The sequence below is a fragment of the Bipolaris maydis genome, assembly GCF_028858645.1.
Source record: "Bipolaris maydis strain C4 unplaced genomic scaffold PSV08scaffold_13, whole genome shotgun sequence".
Lineage (NCBI taxonomy): Eukaryota > Fungi > Ascomycota > Dothideomycetes > Pleosporales > Pleosporaceae > Bipolaris > Bipolaris maydis.
The window spans coordinates 75,875-89,016 of NW_027093869.1; the positions used below are offsets into that span (position 1 = coordinate 75,875).

Sequence of the window (13,142 nt, forward strand, 5' to 3'; positions counted from 1 at the left end):
CCCGCCTGACACAGTCGTACATAGTTAAGTCTATAAAGTTTTATTATCTAACTCTATCTCCACCTAGTGCAAGTTCTGTATGGTAAAACTACAGTATTATAGCTTGTATCCCTAAGCTTCTCGTCTTCAGTATAGAAGCTGCAACGATAAACCACCCCTGCTCTCTCTTTCGTAACACTATCGCTTGATTCTTTAGAGCTCTTAGGAGATAATTGTACAATGTATTCCTCTTTCTAGAAACTATACGGTTCTTCTATAGTAGTACAAGTAGTCTTTACAAAAACAACAGATAAAGATTATATCTAATAGAGTCAAGCTACAATAGTTCTTCACTCTTTGGCTTTTGTGTTGTTGATACGATAAACAGAAGTGCGCTCTTGAAGCACTTTTTTGAGAAGTCTCCATAACGATAGCTTGGACCTCTTCTTTGTTCAATCGTGCTGCAGTGAAGAAACCTCTCTTACTTTGAGAAGCTTTGATCGTCCTTCTTTCTCTCCTAGGAGAAGGACAATCGTCCATCTTCATGGCTAAGCTCATGCACCTCTCAATCGACTAAGGGCGTTGATAAGCCCAGAGAGAGCACTTGTGTACATCACTTGTGCTTTGGTGATCTCTGGCTCTCCCCTCGCGGTTTGTGAGCCAAAACTTCGTATTATAGCTCGTTTAGGTGGTGGGCCTTGCTTATTAAGGCGTTCGAATAGCGTAAGAGCTCTTTTTCTTGCTGTGGGCGAAGAGCCTATCAAATTTGAGACTTAAGGCTGCGCTTGTTGAAGTGGTGGTGTTATTTTGGTGGGTAGCTCGTTGAGCCGTGGGGCCCGTTGAGTGTTGAGCCTCAGTATCACTCAAGAGACTCGCAAAAGAACATTAACGTGATTTACAAGCGAGCGCCGCACCCCACCAACTTCGCACACCTTTACAAGCGTGTAGCTCCACCATATATATGTATGCGGATCCTGCCGGCAGTTTTCACGCAGCAGAATATCCAGGCAGGCTTCCGGGCGGCAGGCCTTGTTCCTCCTTGTCCAGATCGTGTTCTATCGTCGTTAACTATCGTCCGGACGCCGTCTCCACCACAGAAAGCTACAGATTATAACGCTACAGCCTAGGCAGCAGCGCAGACAGAGACACCACATACAGTAGAACAGCTTCAGAAGCAGATATGCTATCTCCAAGAGCGACTGCGCCACCAGCCAGAGAGGCCAACGAGCGTTGCGATACGTCAGCTTGCTAAGAGCGCTCAGTCTGCAATGCAATTAGCAATAATACTTGCAGAGGAGAATAAGAAACTAGGTGAAGAAAATCAGCGTCGACGACAAAATTAGAGCCAGCCGCGCCAATATATCGCTCCTGGTGGAGTGCTCCAAGTACAGCAGGGTCAGCAGCTTGCTGCAGAGACGGAAAGGATGGTCATAGAAGCTAGCCAGAGCCAGGGTGGTGAGCGACGTCAGCGCGCGTCGCCGACGTGCACGAAGTGCTATACTCAAGGGCATACTCGCACTTCATGTAAAGTTATATAATAAACTATAACTATCTCTTAATTTTATCTAGTTAATTTTGTTACAATATTGTGGCTTAATTACGAAGAACGTTATCTCAGGTTGGGTGTTATCTCATTAATCAGACGCACCCCTGTTGGACTAGCGTTTCGCTTAAACTCCTCCACCAATTAGAGATTGATTACATAAAAGGGTACGCGTCCAACAGCAGAGCGTCTGAGGAAAAATGGTTCCTCGTTTGGTGGTACTCGAACGCCAAAACCCAAAGTTGCCTTGCGTTTCTATTAAGATCTTAACACTACTATCAGTTATAGACTTAGTGCAGATTCACATAGAAGAGCATATCTTTCTTATTTACGTCGTATATATCTTATCTACCTATCTCGCTGCGTTGCATGCAAAGTGTCCTCGCGAAAAGTAGGGGCACTGCTACTTTTTGCGATAACTACGCTATAAGTGCCTTCAATCTCTTTTACCCCAACACTACGTGCTAGAAAACTCTTATAAACTCCTAATCTAATCACTAGCCTCTTATAGTACTTAATATATCTAGTTTAGTAGAAGAGTTAGATAGCAGACTTGATGGGTTGACGCTGGGGGCTGCGAGGACGCTGCGGGCGAGGACGCTGGGGGCTGCGAGGACGCTGCGGGCGAGGACGCTACGGGCTGCGAGGACGCGTTCGTGATAGCTAGGTATGTCGATACCAGGTGGAAAAGATGCGCAAGAGCTTATAGATTTAAATCTGATAATTGTTAGTAATAGAACACGTTATTGTGGGTGACAAGTACTAGGTTAAAGGTGCTACAGTTGGTTGCTAATAAACTTCGTCTGAGAACCACCAAACGAGGAACCAAACTTCCTCAGACCCTCTGGCGGTAGAAGCCTTTCTCCCCCTTTGATTGGCTTAGGAGTTTAGCGTGGCGCTACCTGTTAGCGCGTCGCCCATCGCCAGAGTGTCTGACTAGTGAGATAAATCTGCCCAGCTTACTGATCCCGCACGTTATTAGTTACAAGTATTAGTAAGTATCTAGCAGCGTACTGTGAATCCCTTTAAGAATAGATAATCTTTGCAGGAAATAGAAGGAGATGTTACGTGGCTTAGATATGAGGCTCAAAGGTAGCCCTCGGGCCCCGTCGGGTGTAACGGGCTGATGCCCTTTGGCCTTACTTCTTGATGGGACCTCGCGTCGTCTCACGGATTCTAGGTGCCCTGAGCAGCACTCGGATTCTGCGCACACCGTCTGAACGACGCTTAGGCGCCGGACCTTGTCAGCCCGATCGTTGCTCAGGCAGCTGGTATTGTATACACATAGCTACGTAGTCTAGAAGCTTAGCTTTCTATCGAATAGAATCTCTTATATACTAAAGCGATTGCTCTACAGAGCGGAGCCCCTTACATCTGGTATTCTTTAGGCTAGTACTAAAGCTCATATCTGATCTTTAAGACGAACTCTAAGGATTCGTTTGGATACTGTTCTTATATCTCTGCTTCTACCTGCCAAAACTCTCTTAGAAGAATATTACATGGTACGGAGAACCGCGCTAAAAGCCTACGTCGATTAGGTTGGCGTTAGTACTCTAAGCGAAGCGCTACGGGGGCGGGTCTTAGTCCAAGCAGCCGTGCCACGATCGACGCAAAGCCTGGACATGATCCTAGGACCCGGACAGGTGGAGCGCATTAGCTCAAGACAACTCAATGAGACGTTAATAACTAGACAGCTCGGTGTGCAGCGCATTGGGCGAAGCCTACCGATGAGCGACAGATGGCGGCAGCGACTCGAAACCCTGCGTTCACCTGCCGTTCCGCTTCATACACGCTCCTCCACCAACCATGCATGCTGGCAGCTGCAGGTTCTCGATATGGCAGAGACGCACGCGTTATACGGTAGTTATATATAATTATCTATATACTAACGTTCACATTTTTGTGTGTGCAACAAGCAAGGAGACAAGTGAAACCGTCTGCCTCACGAGTTACCGTACACCACGCGGCGGCAGTGGCCTGCTCAACAGCGTGACGATATGGGAAGCTTGCCGGGCAACCTCTGCAGCCACCTCTTTCTTCGACTCCATCGCTATTCGCTGGTTCGGGGAGCAGTTTGTGGACGGGGCGACGGGCGCAAACAACACCAGCGTCTATTGCTAACCACCTTGTACGTAGTGCCAATCGCCTAGATCAAAGCCATTAGTCAGTCACTAAGTTCACACTCTATACCTTATAGCCATACGACCCAATTACGATTGACTATATCACATTCATCCCAAGGGAGAAAGTAATCATCTGCACCCGTAGTTGTACCGTAGTACCTCTCACACGCTTAGATGCCCACCTTCAAACTTCCCACCATATTCTATCCAAACTACAGCGTATGGTGATAGCACGATTTGGCGGTATGCCCGCTGCACAATCTTCCAAGATCTAGTACCTCACCAAGATAGATCCGCGCCACTCTCGTATCTTCTTCCACCCATACCTAGATTTTGTTGCCCCCATTGTACAGAGGGAAAGACAACCAACTGGGATCGGATGCGAAGGCAAAACATAACACCACCGCTACAGAATGTTTTCGAGACTGATCTAGATATATATTGGCCAAAACAATAGGAAGTAACCCAAGATAATAGCTCTAATCAGCAAGCGATCCACGAGCAACCGTAAGCGAAGAGGAATACCTAGTGGAGGTGGAGAATGAAGAGGGGGGGAGCAATATAGATTCATCAGATAAACTCTCGTCTCGACAGGCATAAGAGCAAAGTGTTCCGCTACACCAGTTCTTCTAGTGCGAAGGGATGCTCGTTATATATGTAGTTGGTTATATTACATCTCATCAACGGTGTCTGCAGGCTTACGTTATTGCGCTGCTGCTTATAGATTGTTTATTCGTAATAGAGTTCATGGCAAGATACTTCCATGAAGCTGAATTGTTATGCTTTGTGAGCTCGCTATAGCCAGGCCAGTACATTTGTTGGGCTCTCCTCTGCTACATACTCAATGGAGCACTTGAACTTTCTTGTGATAGACGGTGAAGAGGGGTGATTACGTTTAGAGAAAGCAGAGCAGACGCCGTTCCACCATTGCGCTTACGAGAGCTAAAAGATAACCCAACTATCAATACCCCAGACTGGAGTTTTCTTGTAGAAAAGCGTAACGAGCATCAACTAGCTAGTCACAATCGCTGGCTCCTCCGCCGTATTAGGGACCATGGTTGGCTTAGAAAGCAGCTCTTGAATAGCCAGCAATCCACTATGTGGAAAAAGAAATAAATGAAGAGCTATCTTGATTCAATACAAACCTTCCTCCAACGGCTTCTGCTACTTGTTCATATGACAGGCGGACAGCCTGCTAGAGGGACGGAACTTCTTACACTTGAGTGGAGAAACTCGCAACACGGAATTCGGCGAAACATCTTTCTCGAGAATGGCCTAGTTACATTTGTGACTTCCTACCATAAAGGCTATAGCATCACAGGATCTACCAAGATCATCCACCGCTCCCTACCGCCTGAGGTTAGCGAGCTCCTTGTCTATTACCTTTGGCTTGTAGCGCCCTTTATTAAGCAACTAAAACGCCTTACGCCAGACTTGGTACCTACAAGCATAACCTCTTCCCTTCTTTGGTCTCGCTCGATAATGGACAAGTCTGGGCATCGGCAGGACGTGCCTTGGCCAAGCAAGTGCCTTAGTAACGTACTGGCTAAAGAGTTCTCGCGACATCTCTCCACACGTGCCGGCATTATTTTATGGCGGCATTCAGCTATAGCTATTACTCGGCGCCATCTTGGACGATTGGGATTCAAAAGAGACTACGATGGCAAAGAGGAGATCCAAACTGTCGCGGACCACCATACTGCGCACAGCTCTATGCTAGCAGGTCAGCTATACGCTCGGGGGATAGAGGAAGCACCAGGGCATATTGCACCAATACGAGCAGAGTATCGCGCTATCAGCCGTGCATGGCATAGCTGCCTTGGGTTTGGAGTGTTTATTGGCAGCCGTCCAACAACATCAATGCCTAGTAATCGCTGCCAGCCACAGCTAGAAACGCGTTCTAGTACTGTACCCGATGGCATCGTTGTGGAGAAGTGGACTGGCACGAGAGAGACGCTAAAGAGAAAGGAGAGAGATGATCAAGATGAGCTAGATCAATGGTTTCAGCATGGTGTGAAGTTTGGTAAAAGGGCTACACGGCGAAGGGTGATAGATGAGTAGAATGATGTATAACTCCTAGTATATGATGCTACGTGAATCTAACCCCCGATTCATCATAATCAGGTGATTGCGCATCCTGAATTAAAAACGCGCGTATGCGACGCGGATCAGATGCTGATTCTCGCCCATTATAGTCTAGCGCGAATTAGGACCTCCATTTCCGCATTTTAGTTCTAGCGTGAGCGTCCTAAAAATGTCGTGCACGTACTATTGGATAGTGTGAAGCTCTTGATGTTGAGGTCTTTGGACTTGATTGCTGCAGATGAGAGATAGGGTACTATCGACAGATAACTCTTATATTCGTACTTGGAGTCTTCGCATATCGAGCTACAATGGCTTAACACCTATGCTGTAATTATATAGAGGAGTGTGGCTTGCTCAATACTGCGAACTCCGTAACTGGCCAGTTTGCTAATTGTTAATTAGTGACGTGATTGCGGTACAATCGATTGGAGGAATTTTCTAAACTGCTTACCATCTGTGGGCGTAAGCGTTTTGAACGCAAACATATGCCCAAGCAGTTAGCTGTCATCAACAGATCACGCATACCAGGCACACAAGGAACGACATATGCATATGCAGAAGCTAGAAGTCGGATGTATAGTGAAGAGATGACTAACTAACGTGCGTCCAACCGAAACGGAACAACCCCTGTAGCGGAACAAACAACAGGTACTTTGACTTTGTCTTGGAATGTTCATATGCATACTGTAAAACAATTTCGTCGGGTTACTAGTCCTTGTATCTCAGCTATCTATAAGGATAAAATACTCCTCTAAACAGAAAAATACCAAAGTCTTCTTACCTTTATAGACTTCTTTACAGAAGACTTTTTCCTGCGGCGCAAGACAAACGCGCTAGTGCAGCCTCAACACAACGCTTTATCGCCCAAAATAGTAAGTCGTAGTCTTTCTGCAAGCCTTAGAAACCTTGCAGCGATGTCTGGCGGCCGCAAGAGTAGTGCGGTTGCCATGGCGTGCGGAACAGTGCAGAGTCGCTATCCCAGCTGGTACTTTCGCATTGCGCGCCTGCTGCTTTCAGTTAGCGTTGTTGCTCGCATGACTGTTACTATATTACAGTGGTTTGGGCTTGGCTGCTTATGTTATGCGGATGCGGATGCCAAGGCTTTAGGTAGCAGGCGCAGCAAGGGAACATAAATACGCCTAAACTGCCCTCTGCATCCGCCTTTCGTACCAACGACTCTCAAGCCGGCTACTCACGTCTTCTTCTTCTTCTTCTTCTTCCACCTTTCATTGAAGCAAGTTCTTTGATTTTGCGCGCGATGCGACACAGGCCTCACGAGGATAAGAAGGCGACAATCAAAAATCAAAGCAAAGTTCTACAAAGACGACGTCGAGACCGCCAGCTCGGTCGAACCCCTCAGCAGTCATCGTCACGCGAGACCCCGCCCACGCAAAACACGCTTCTCCTCAAACTTCCTGCCGAATTGCTGTGCGAAATAGCAGGATGTCTTCAGCTTAACGATCACAATGCGCTATGCCAAACATGCAATATACCTCTGCCAGACACTCACACGTCAACTATATCAGTGCGGCGGTACGAAATTAGCAAAGGCTATTCCAGAGAAGAACGGTGTACATGCTGTCTCTGCATGGATAAGATCTGGAGCTAAAAAGGGCACTGTGCTTTATGGTTTCACTGCATTAACTCGTGTTTCTATATGTTCAGACGTAAATATCATTGACATGGTACTTGCAACAGACGGAGATATCGAAAGTGTAGTCGAAAGCAATGGTCGCACACCATTATCGTATGCTGCGGAATATGGAGAACTGCAGAATGTTAAGAGATTGGTTGAGGCTGGTTGTTCTACGAATGTAGCCGCCAACAACGGAGAAACACCGTTGTCTCTAGCGGTAACGAATGGGCACCTAGATACAGTCAAATACTTACTTATTCAAGGCGTTAAGTTGAAACTTGACGGATTACTTCAAAGTAAAATAAGCGGCAACGATAAGATGGTCAAACTGTTAAGGAGACATGGAGTGCGGTAAAGAAGCTGAAATAGATAGTGTACGATACTTAGTAGGGGCAACAATAACCGAACATAGCGTGGATATCCCAATGTTTGCTCTACAGATGAGCGAGGCTGAGAAGCTTTGTGCGGGGAGGAGAGATCCAGATACGGTGGGCACGTAATATACCGGAAACAGTTCAGTTTCCACTTATTGTTTCTTCAGACCAACCCAATATGTTGACGTATCACTGACTAACTAGTTAACTAATTTGATTAGTGAGTTATTGATCTCGGAGAATAAAGGTAAGTTGCAAAGGAAAAGTCATATGGTGCCAAAAGCTTATCAGGTAAGCATCACAGTGATAATGACAACCCATAAGGTTAAGTACGACGGTCAGCAGATACCAAAGTAAGCAAAGCAACAGCAAATAGGGGAAAATAACTTTACGCCCCTGACCTGTCTATAGTACGAACAATGCTATCTATGTATTCCACGACCTATCACCACATCCGGGCCTCGGGCGCTCTCCTTGATTCGAGCGTTGGATCGACTGGTGTTTGGATTTCGGGCGCATCCCGTTCTCCATTACCTGTACTGTGCGCTTCCGGCACTATAGTTTTACGCTTCCGGCCACGCCTCTTTGTATCTGCTTGGCCTTGACCTGCCTCTGCAGCTGCCTTTGGTCGACCGCGCTTTCCTTTGCCTTGGGCTTCTTTGGCCTCTTTAGCCGCTTTCTTCCTCGCACGATCTGCCCGAATCATTTCAAGATCTTCATACATCACCACCCTCCCGTTTCCATCCTTTTCGACTTTCTGAAGAATTTCAGACTTTGTCTTACGGCGAGTCTTGGCTTCAATGTTCGCATCTCTGAGGATTCCGATGTAATTCTGGTCCAGTGCTTGCCGGGCAAACGATCGCTGGGCGGCATTGGCAAGCTTTTGAACGAGTCTCTTGTGACGAGCTTTACTTCGCTCGTTACCATCACAAGGACTATGCTTGATCTGATTCAGCAAACCTGTCAGGGCCTCTGTCGAAACGGGCGTTACTAGTGTCTGGGCTATCTCGTCTCGCACATCTCTATCTTCAGAAGGGTTTCCAGCAGTTGGGGGAGCGTCTGGCTTTGTAAGATCACGAAGGACCCTTGCTGGATTGAACGGAAACAGTCCAGCCTTGGCCCAGCCTGCAAGTATGTTCCTCTTAGTCATCGCCCTTTCTCTCGCCGGGCTATATATGGTAGTAAAGTGCTCTTTGTTGATGTTTGTTAGACCTCCACGGTAGAGTCGCTCGACTTGATCTCGATATGCTGTCTTCAATGGGCCAAACACCGACACATCACATGGCTGTAGCTTGTGAGAAGTATGAGAGGGTAGTCTGCACAAAGTAATGTTGTTTTGGAAACAGAACTCAAGAACTTCCAGAGTTTCATGCGTACCGAAGCCATCGCAGATTAGTAGGCGCGGTTTCTCATTCGCTCGAGCTTTAGTCTGGGGATCGAACACTTGCTTTATCCACTCAAGGCTAATAAAGGAGTCGTTGTAACCTGACTCAGATAGGGCATAAAACCATCCAGGGGTACGATAAGTCGTCCAGTTGCTCCTGTGGGTAGAGGCTGGCCAGATGATCATTGGGTTCAGCGACTCACCACTTGCTGACACGCATTCGATGGCGGTCACCATCGTCCGCTTAACGCCCGCACCTCTATAGTCTCGACGGCCATCCTTACCTACAAGGACTTTGACAGTGCGAAGCATGCTCAGCATGACTCCAGTCTCGTAACTACTCAACAACTCCGTCCGGGAATAGACACCAAAATATTCGCAGAATAGTCTGCACCCTCGTGCTACAACACAGCCGTGGGAAGGAGAGTCCTCCCGCCCTATATACTCCATCTGGCACACTTACTATTAGCCTCAGCCACCCCCTTACCACCTACATGCCGACCAATTAGATACAAGGTATCAGCTTTAGCCACCCCTGTAACACTCTTGCCTCTTTCGCGGGATGGTGTTACCATCTTGGGCAACACTTACGTGCAGGGACCAATAAGCAGCTCGGAAGATTGCAACCTAAGACGCTGCGCCGCAATCTCTCCATGTGAGTCACGTGATCTGATCTGAACATAATCAAGTAAGACTAGTTACAAGTCGAGATACCAAGCAAGCACATACTAGTTAGCCACCGCTGATAACAACAAAGTTCATCACTACTCTCTATAAGCGTAAGCTGGTCAGACGAAATGTTCAACTGCTGTGTGATGACCCTGAAATCCTAGTACTCCTGATTACGCTTACAGCCAGTAAGCAAGACTCTTATTCAACGCTCCTGGAATTCTGCTGAACCCTAACGCTAAGCCTAACAGAGTTTAGTTTTGTTTTGGGGGGGGGGGGAGGGGGGGGCATTCCAGAACGTAATTAGGGCGCCTACAAACGCCCGCAATGGTGCTACAATCCTCTGCTACCTCGACGATTTTTACACTATTGTCTACGTGCCGCCTGCGACTGGGCTCCAATGCGCGCATGTCTCCTTTACGTGCGATATTTAGGCACTTGCTATATGGCCGAAAGCACGCAAGCTGGACATTACTAGCTCCACAACATACTATACAAAGAGCGTCTTGAGTTATACTTTACGCAATAAGATGTACCTTCTTCAGGCACGGGGGTGACTATATATGCGGCTGGAGCGAATCAATCACTTCCCCTCGAAGTACGCGTGCGACTACTGCGCTGTGATATGCTTCAAGCTCGCTTTCTTTGCTTTGCCATACATTATCCTTCACATCGAACATCATGCGCCTACAAACACCTGGCGCCCAGTCATGTATAGTGTCGCAGAGAGTCGAGAGACTGAGGAACTCTAGGCAAAGGCATTGCCCAATTTCTGTAAGAGTCGGCTCCCACGTATTCCGATAGTCTCCCAGTCGTACAAGAGACGTGGGTACAAGTGTGAGACAGCGAAGCGTATCCTTGTGCGCAAGTAGAAAACCCATCAATGTCTTCCGATCGGTCGCTATCTCGAGTTCAACGCTGCAGATCTGATTCCAACGCGAGTGAAGACTAAGATGTGAAAGTAGCATCATGGAGCCTCGCGCCTGTTCTCTCTTGGCTCCCATACGTTGGACGAAGATAGCCATCAACAAGTCTTCCGAATGCTAGGCTTAATTTTTGGAGTTTGGTAGCACTAATGAGAGAGCAAAGGACGAGCTTCGCTGCGGTCTCCATGCAGCCTGTCATTTCGTCATTATCAGACACACTGCAATCGAGACAAGTCAGATCAGAGAACGCGCACGCCATCGCTTGCAGCCGCCTATAGAGCAGCTTGATCTCGTCAGATTCTACAAGGCCAGTACGGGCGTCTGCGTCTGCTTCTGGCGAAGTCGCATGAATGGATCGACAGAGACGTGTTATCTTATGACTGCCGCTGAGCCTTAGAAGTTTCAAGCGCGCTGGTGTTGCGAAGGCTGGGCCGCCAATATACATGCTCATCTTCTGTAGCCTCTGGCCTTTTCCTCTAAAGTATGCGAGCCTTTCGAGCACGATCGACAATTGTAGGGCATCAATGTCTCCGTCTTCATCGTTATTCGTAAACCCAGCAATATAGTCGGGATGGAAATAAAGGTCTCGCCATCGAAGAGCCCATGTGTCGGTATCAAGAAACCTAGGCTCGTGCTCAAAGGCCCTTAAATTCGGCAGTGTCTTGAGGGCCTTGGAAAATTGAGTAACTGATACATTTCCTGCTTCTGCGTTTGCGATAGACTGAGCGTCTTTGTTTTGCAGCTCGCGGTCTGCATTGTATGCTTCGTAGAGCGCATTTTTCTCTTCTTTGGACAATCTGGCCCACTCTTCGTATGGCATGAGCTGACTACGTAGTTCTTCATCTTCGTAGTAAGTAGTATAACAGGTCTTCCATGGAATGTAATCTGGAGTGCCTGGCTGGTGTATGCCCTTCACCCAGGCGTCGAAGTCCGCAAACTTCCGGTATCCACGAATTCTGCGGAGCGCGATGGTCTTGACAAAACAGTTGAGCACAGAGTTCTGGGAAATATTATACAGGGACTCGCAGCCGTGCTCGCAGAGCTCAAAGTTAATCTCCTCAAAAAGTAGAGGCGTTGCAAGCCCGCTTAGGCTTCTGCAGGTCTGCCTGACCTGCTTCCATTCCCACACATCGGCGTATTCTAAAACTGAGATTAATAGCTCCGTTGGAAGATCAAGAAGTGACATTGCGCTGCTGTGTGTTGTATATGGTAAGAGCGTGAACTAGCACTTGGTAAGTAAAAGTGCGGGGTGTTGGTCTGTGCGCGCACCAAGACTAAATTTACAAAGGTTCCGTTCGGTGTCCGTGAGTCAACCGTACTCAGGGTTGACTTAGGGTAAGCATTGTTAAGAGCAAGGCCCTTGGGTAGAAGTGATACAAGACTTCAGGCGTCAAGAATTCTAGAGGTTGGTTTTTGCGGACGAAGCAACAGTGTTTTATGAACAAAGATTTCTCAAGTAACTTATAACTATATTGTACTTGTACTCGTAACTTAGATTGAACACATCGAGCTATAAAGGTTCGATGCCTATTGCTATATACTAAGGAGTGTGGCTTGCTCAATGTTGAGCACTGTTTTGCTCAATACTGAGTACTTGTGATTGGCTACTGTGCTATCTACTGATTGGTCGAAAGTGCTCACCACCGAGCACTGTGGGTTCTGCTCATTACTGAGCGCCTGCTTATTATTGAGCAGTCACGTGATTGTGGCACGGTAGGAAGGATTGCGGCACAGCGTTTTAGGTTAAATTTTTCAAACTGCTGACAGCTGCTAGGATGTAATCGCTGTGATTACTTTGTAAGTCCTTTTTAGATGGGTTCATGGATCGTAACAAGCATAGTTATTCCTAAACCCAACTGGCAGCGCAACCCCAAGTTAGCACGGGCCATACCCACGAACACTAACTCTCTCCCTTATTTTATCTCATAGCTCACGCTACATAGGTCGCATGATAATAAAATATAGTGCATTGAACGCGTACAAGCTTCCTATATATAAATTGAAAGTTGCATTTATTTTGAATATAATTCGGACGGTATTCTACTGCGAACTGGTGAGTGGATGAGCAGGGGTAAAACGCGCTATCCGACCATAGTTCACTTTGGACCATAATTCCGTTTGGCATATTGTGTAGGGATTGAGGATAGGGGTGAAGCTGCAATTGCTAAAGACAGTATCGAAGTAGTTACAAGTGAGACATGAACATAGTAATCAACGTCAGAGTAAGCATGGATCTATTTTAATACGGTCATTATTTTTATCTACGGAATGTTCTGTAGACAATATACGCTTTCCTTTTTTGCATTATACTCGCGCAACGCGCCAACCACAGGTTGGCGCTAGCCAGCTCAACGCAAAAGTCTGGCTCAACGCAAATTCTTGCTATAATCCCGACCTTGTTAGTAAATTATCACCGCAACCAC

The 13,142-nt window shown here is 47.1% G+C and overlaps 2 protein-coding genes across 2 annotated transcripts; one reads left to right on the plus strand and one right to left on the minus strand.

Moving 5' to 3' along the window:
* Positions 1-7,033: 7,033 nt before the first annotated feature.
* On the plus strand, positions 7,034-7,771 carry PSV08DRAFT_325270 (ankyrin repeat-containing domain protein). Its single transcript, XM_014221620.2, has one exon. The coding sequence runs from the start codon at positions 7,197-7,199 to the stop codon at positions 7,719-7,721; it is 525 nt and encodes a 174-aa protein (XP_014077095.1). The 5' UTR covers positions 7,034-7,196; the 3' UTR covers positions 7,722-7,771.
* A 2,770-nt stretch (positions 7,772-10,541) lies between these two features.
* PSV08DRAFT_411758 (uncharacterized protein) lies at positions 10,542-11,926 on the minus strand (the record flags this gene model as incomplete). Its single annotated transcript, XM_066093900.1, has 3 exons — positions 10,800-11,926; positions 10,612-10,741; positions 10,542-10,565 (listed from the first exon to the last, which is right to left on the minus strand). The coding sequence occupies exons 1-3, from the start codon at positions 11,903-11,905 to the stop codon at positions 10,542-10,544; spliced, it is 1,260 nt and encodes a 419-aa protein (XP_065948257.1). The 5' UTR covers positions 11,906-11,926.
* Positions 11,927-13,142: the final 1,216 nt, after the last annotated feature.

Coding starts and splice junctions, on each gene's coding strand:
- PSV08DRAFT_325270 (XM_014221620.2), top strand. CDS start 7,197: ATGCGCTATGCCAAACATGCAATATACCTCTGCCAGACACTCACACGT.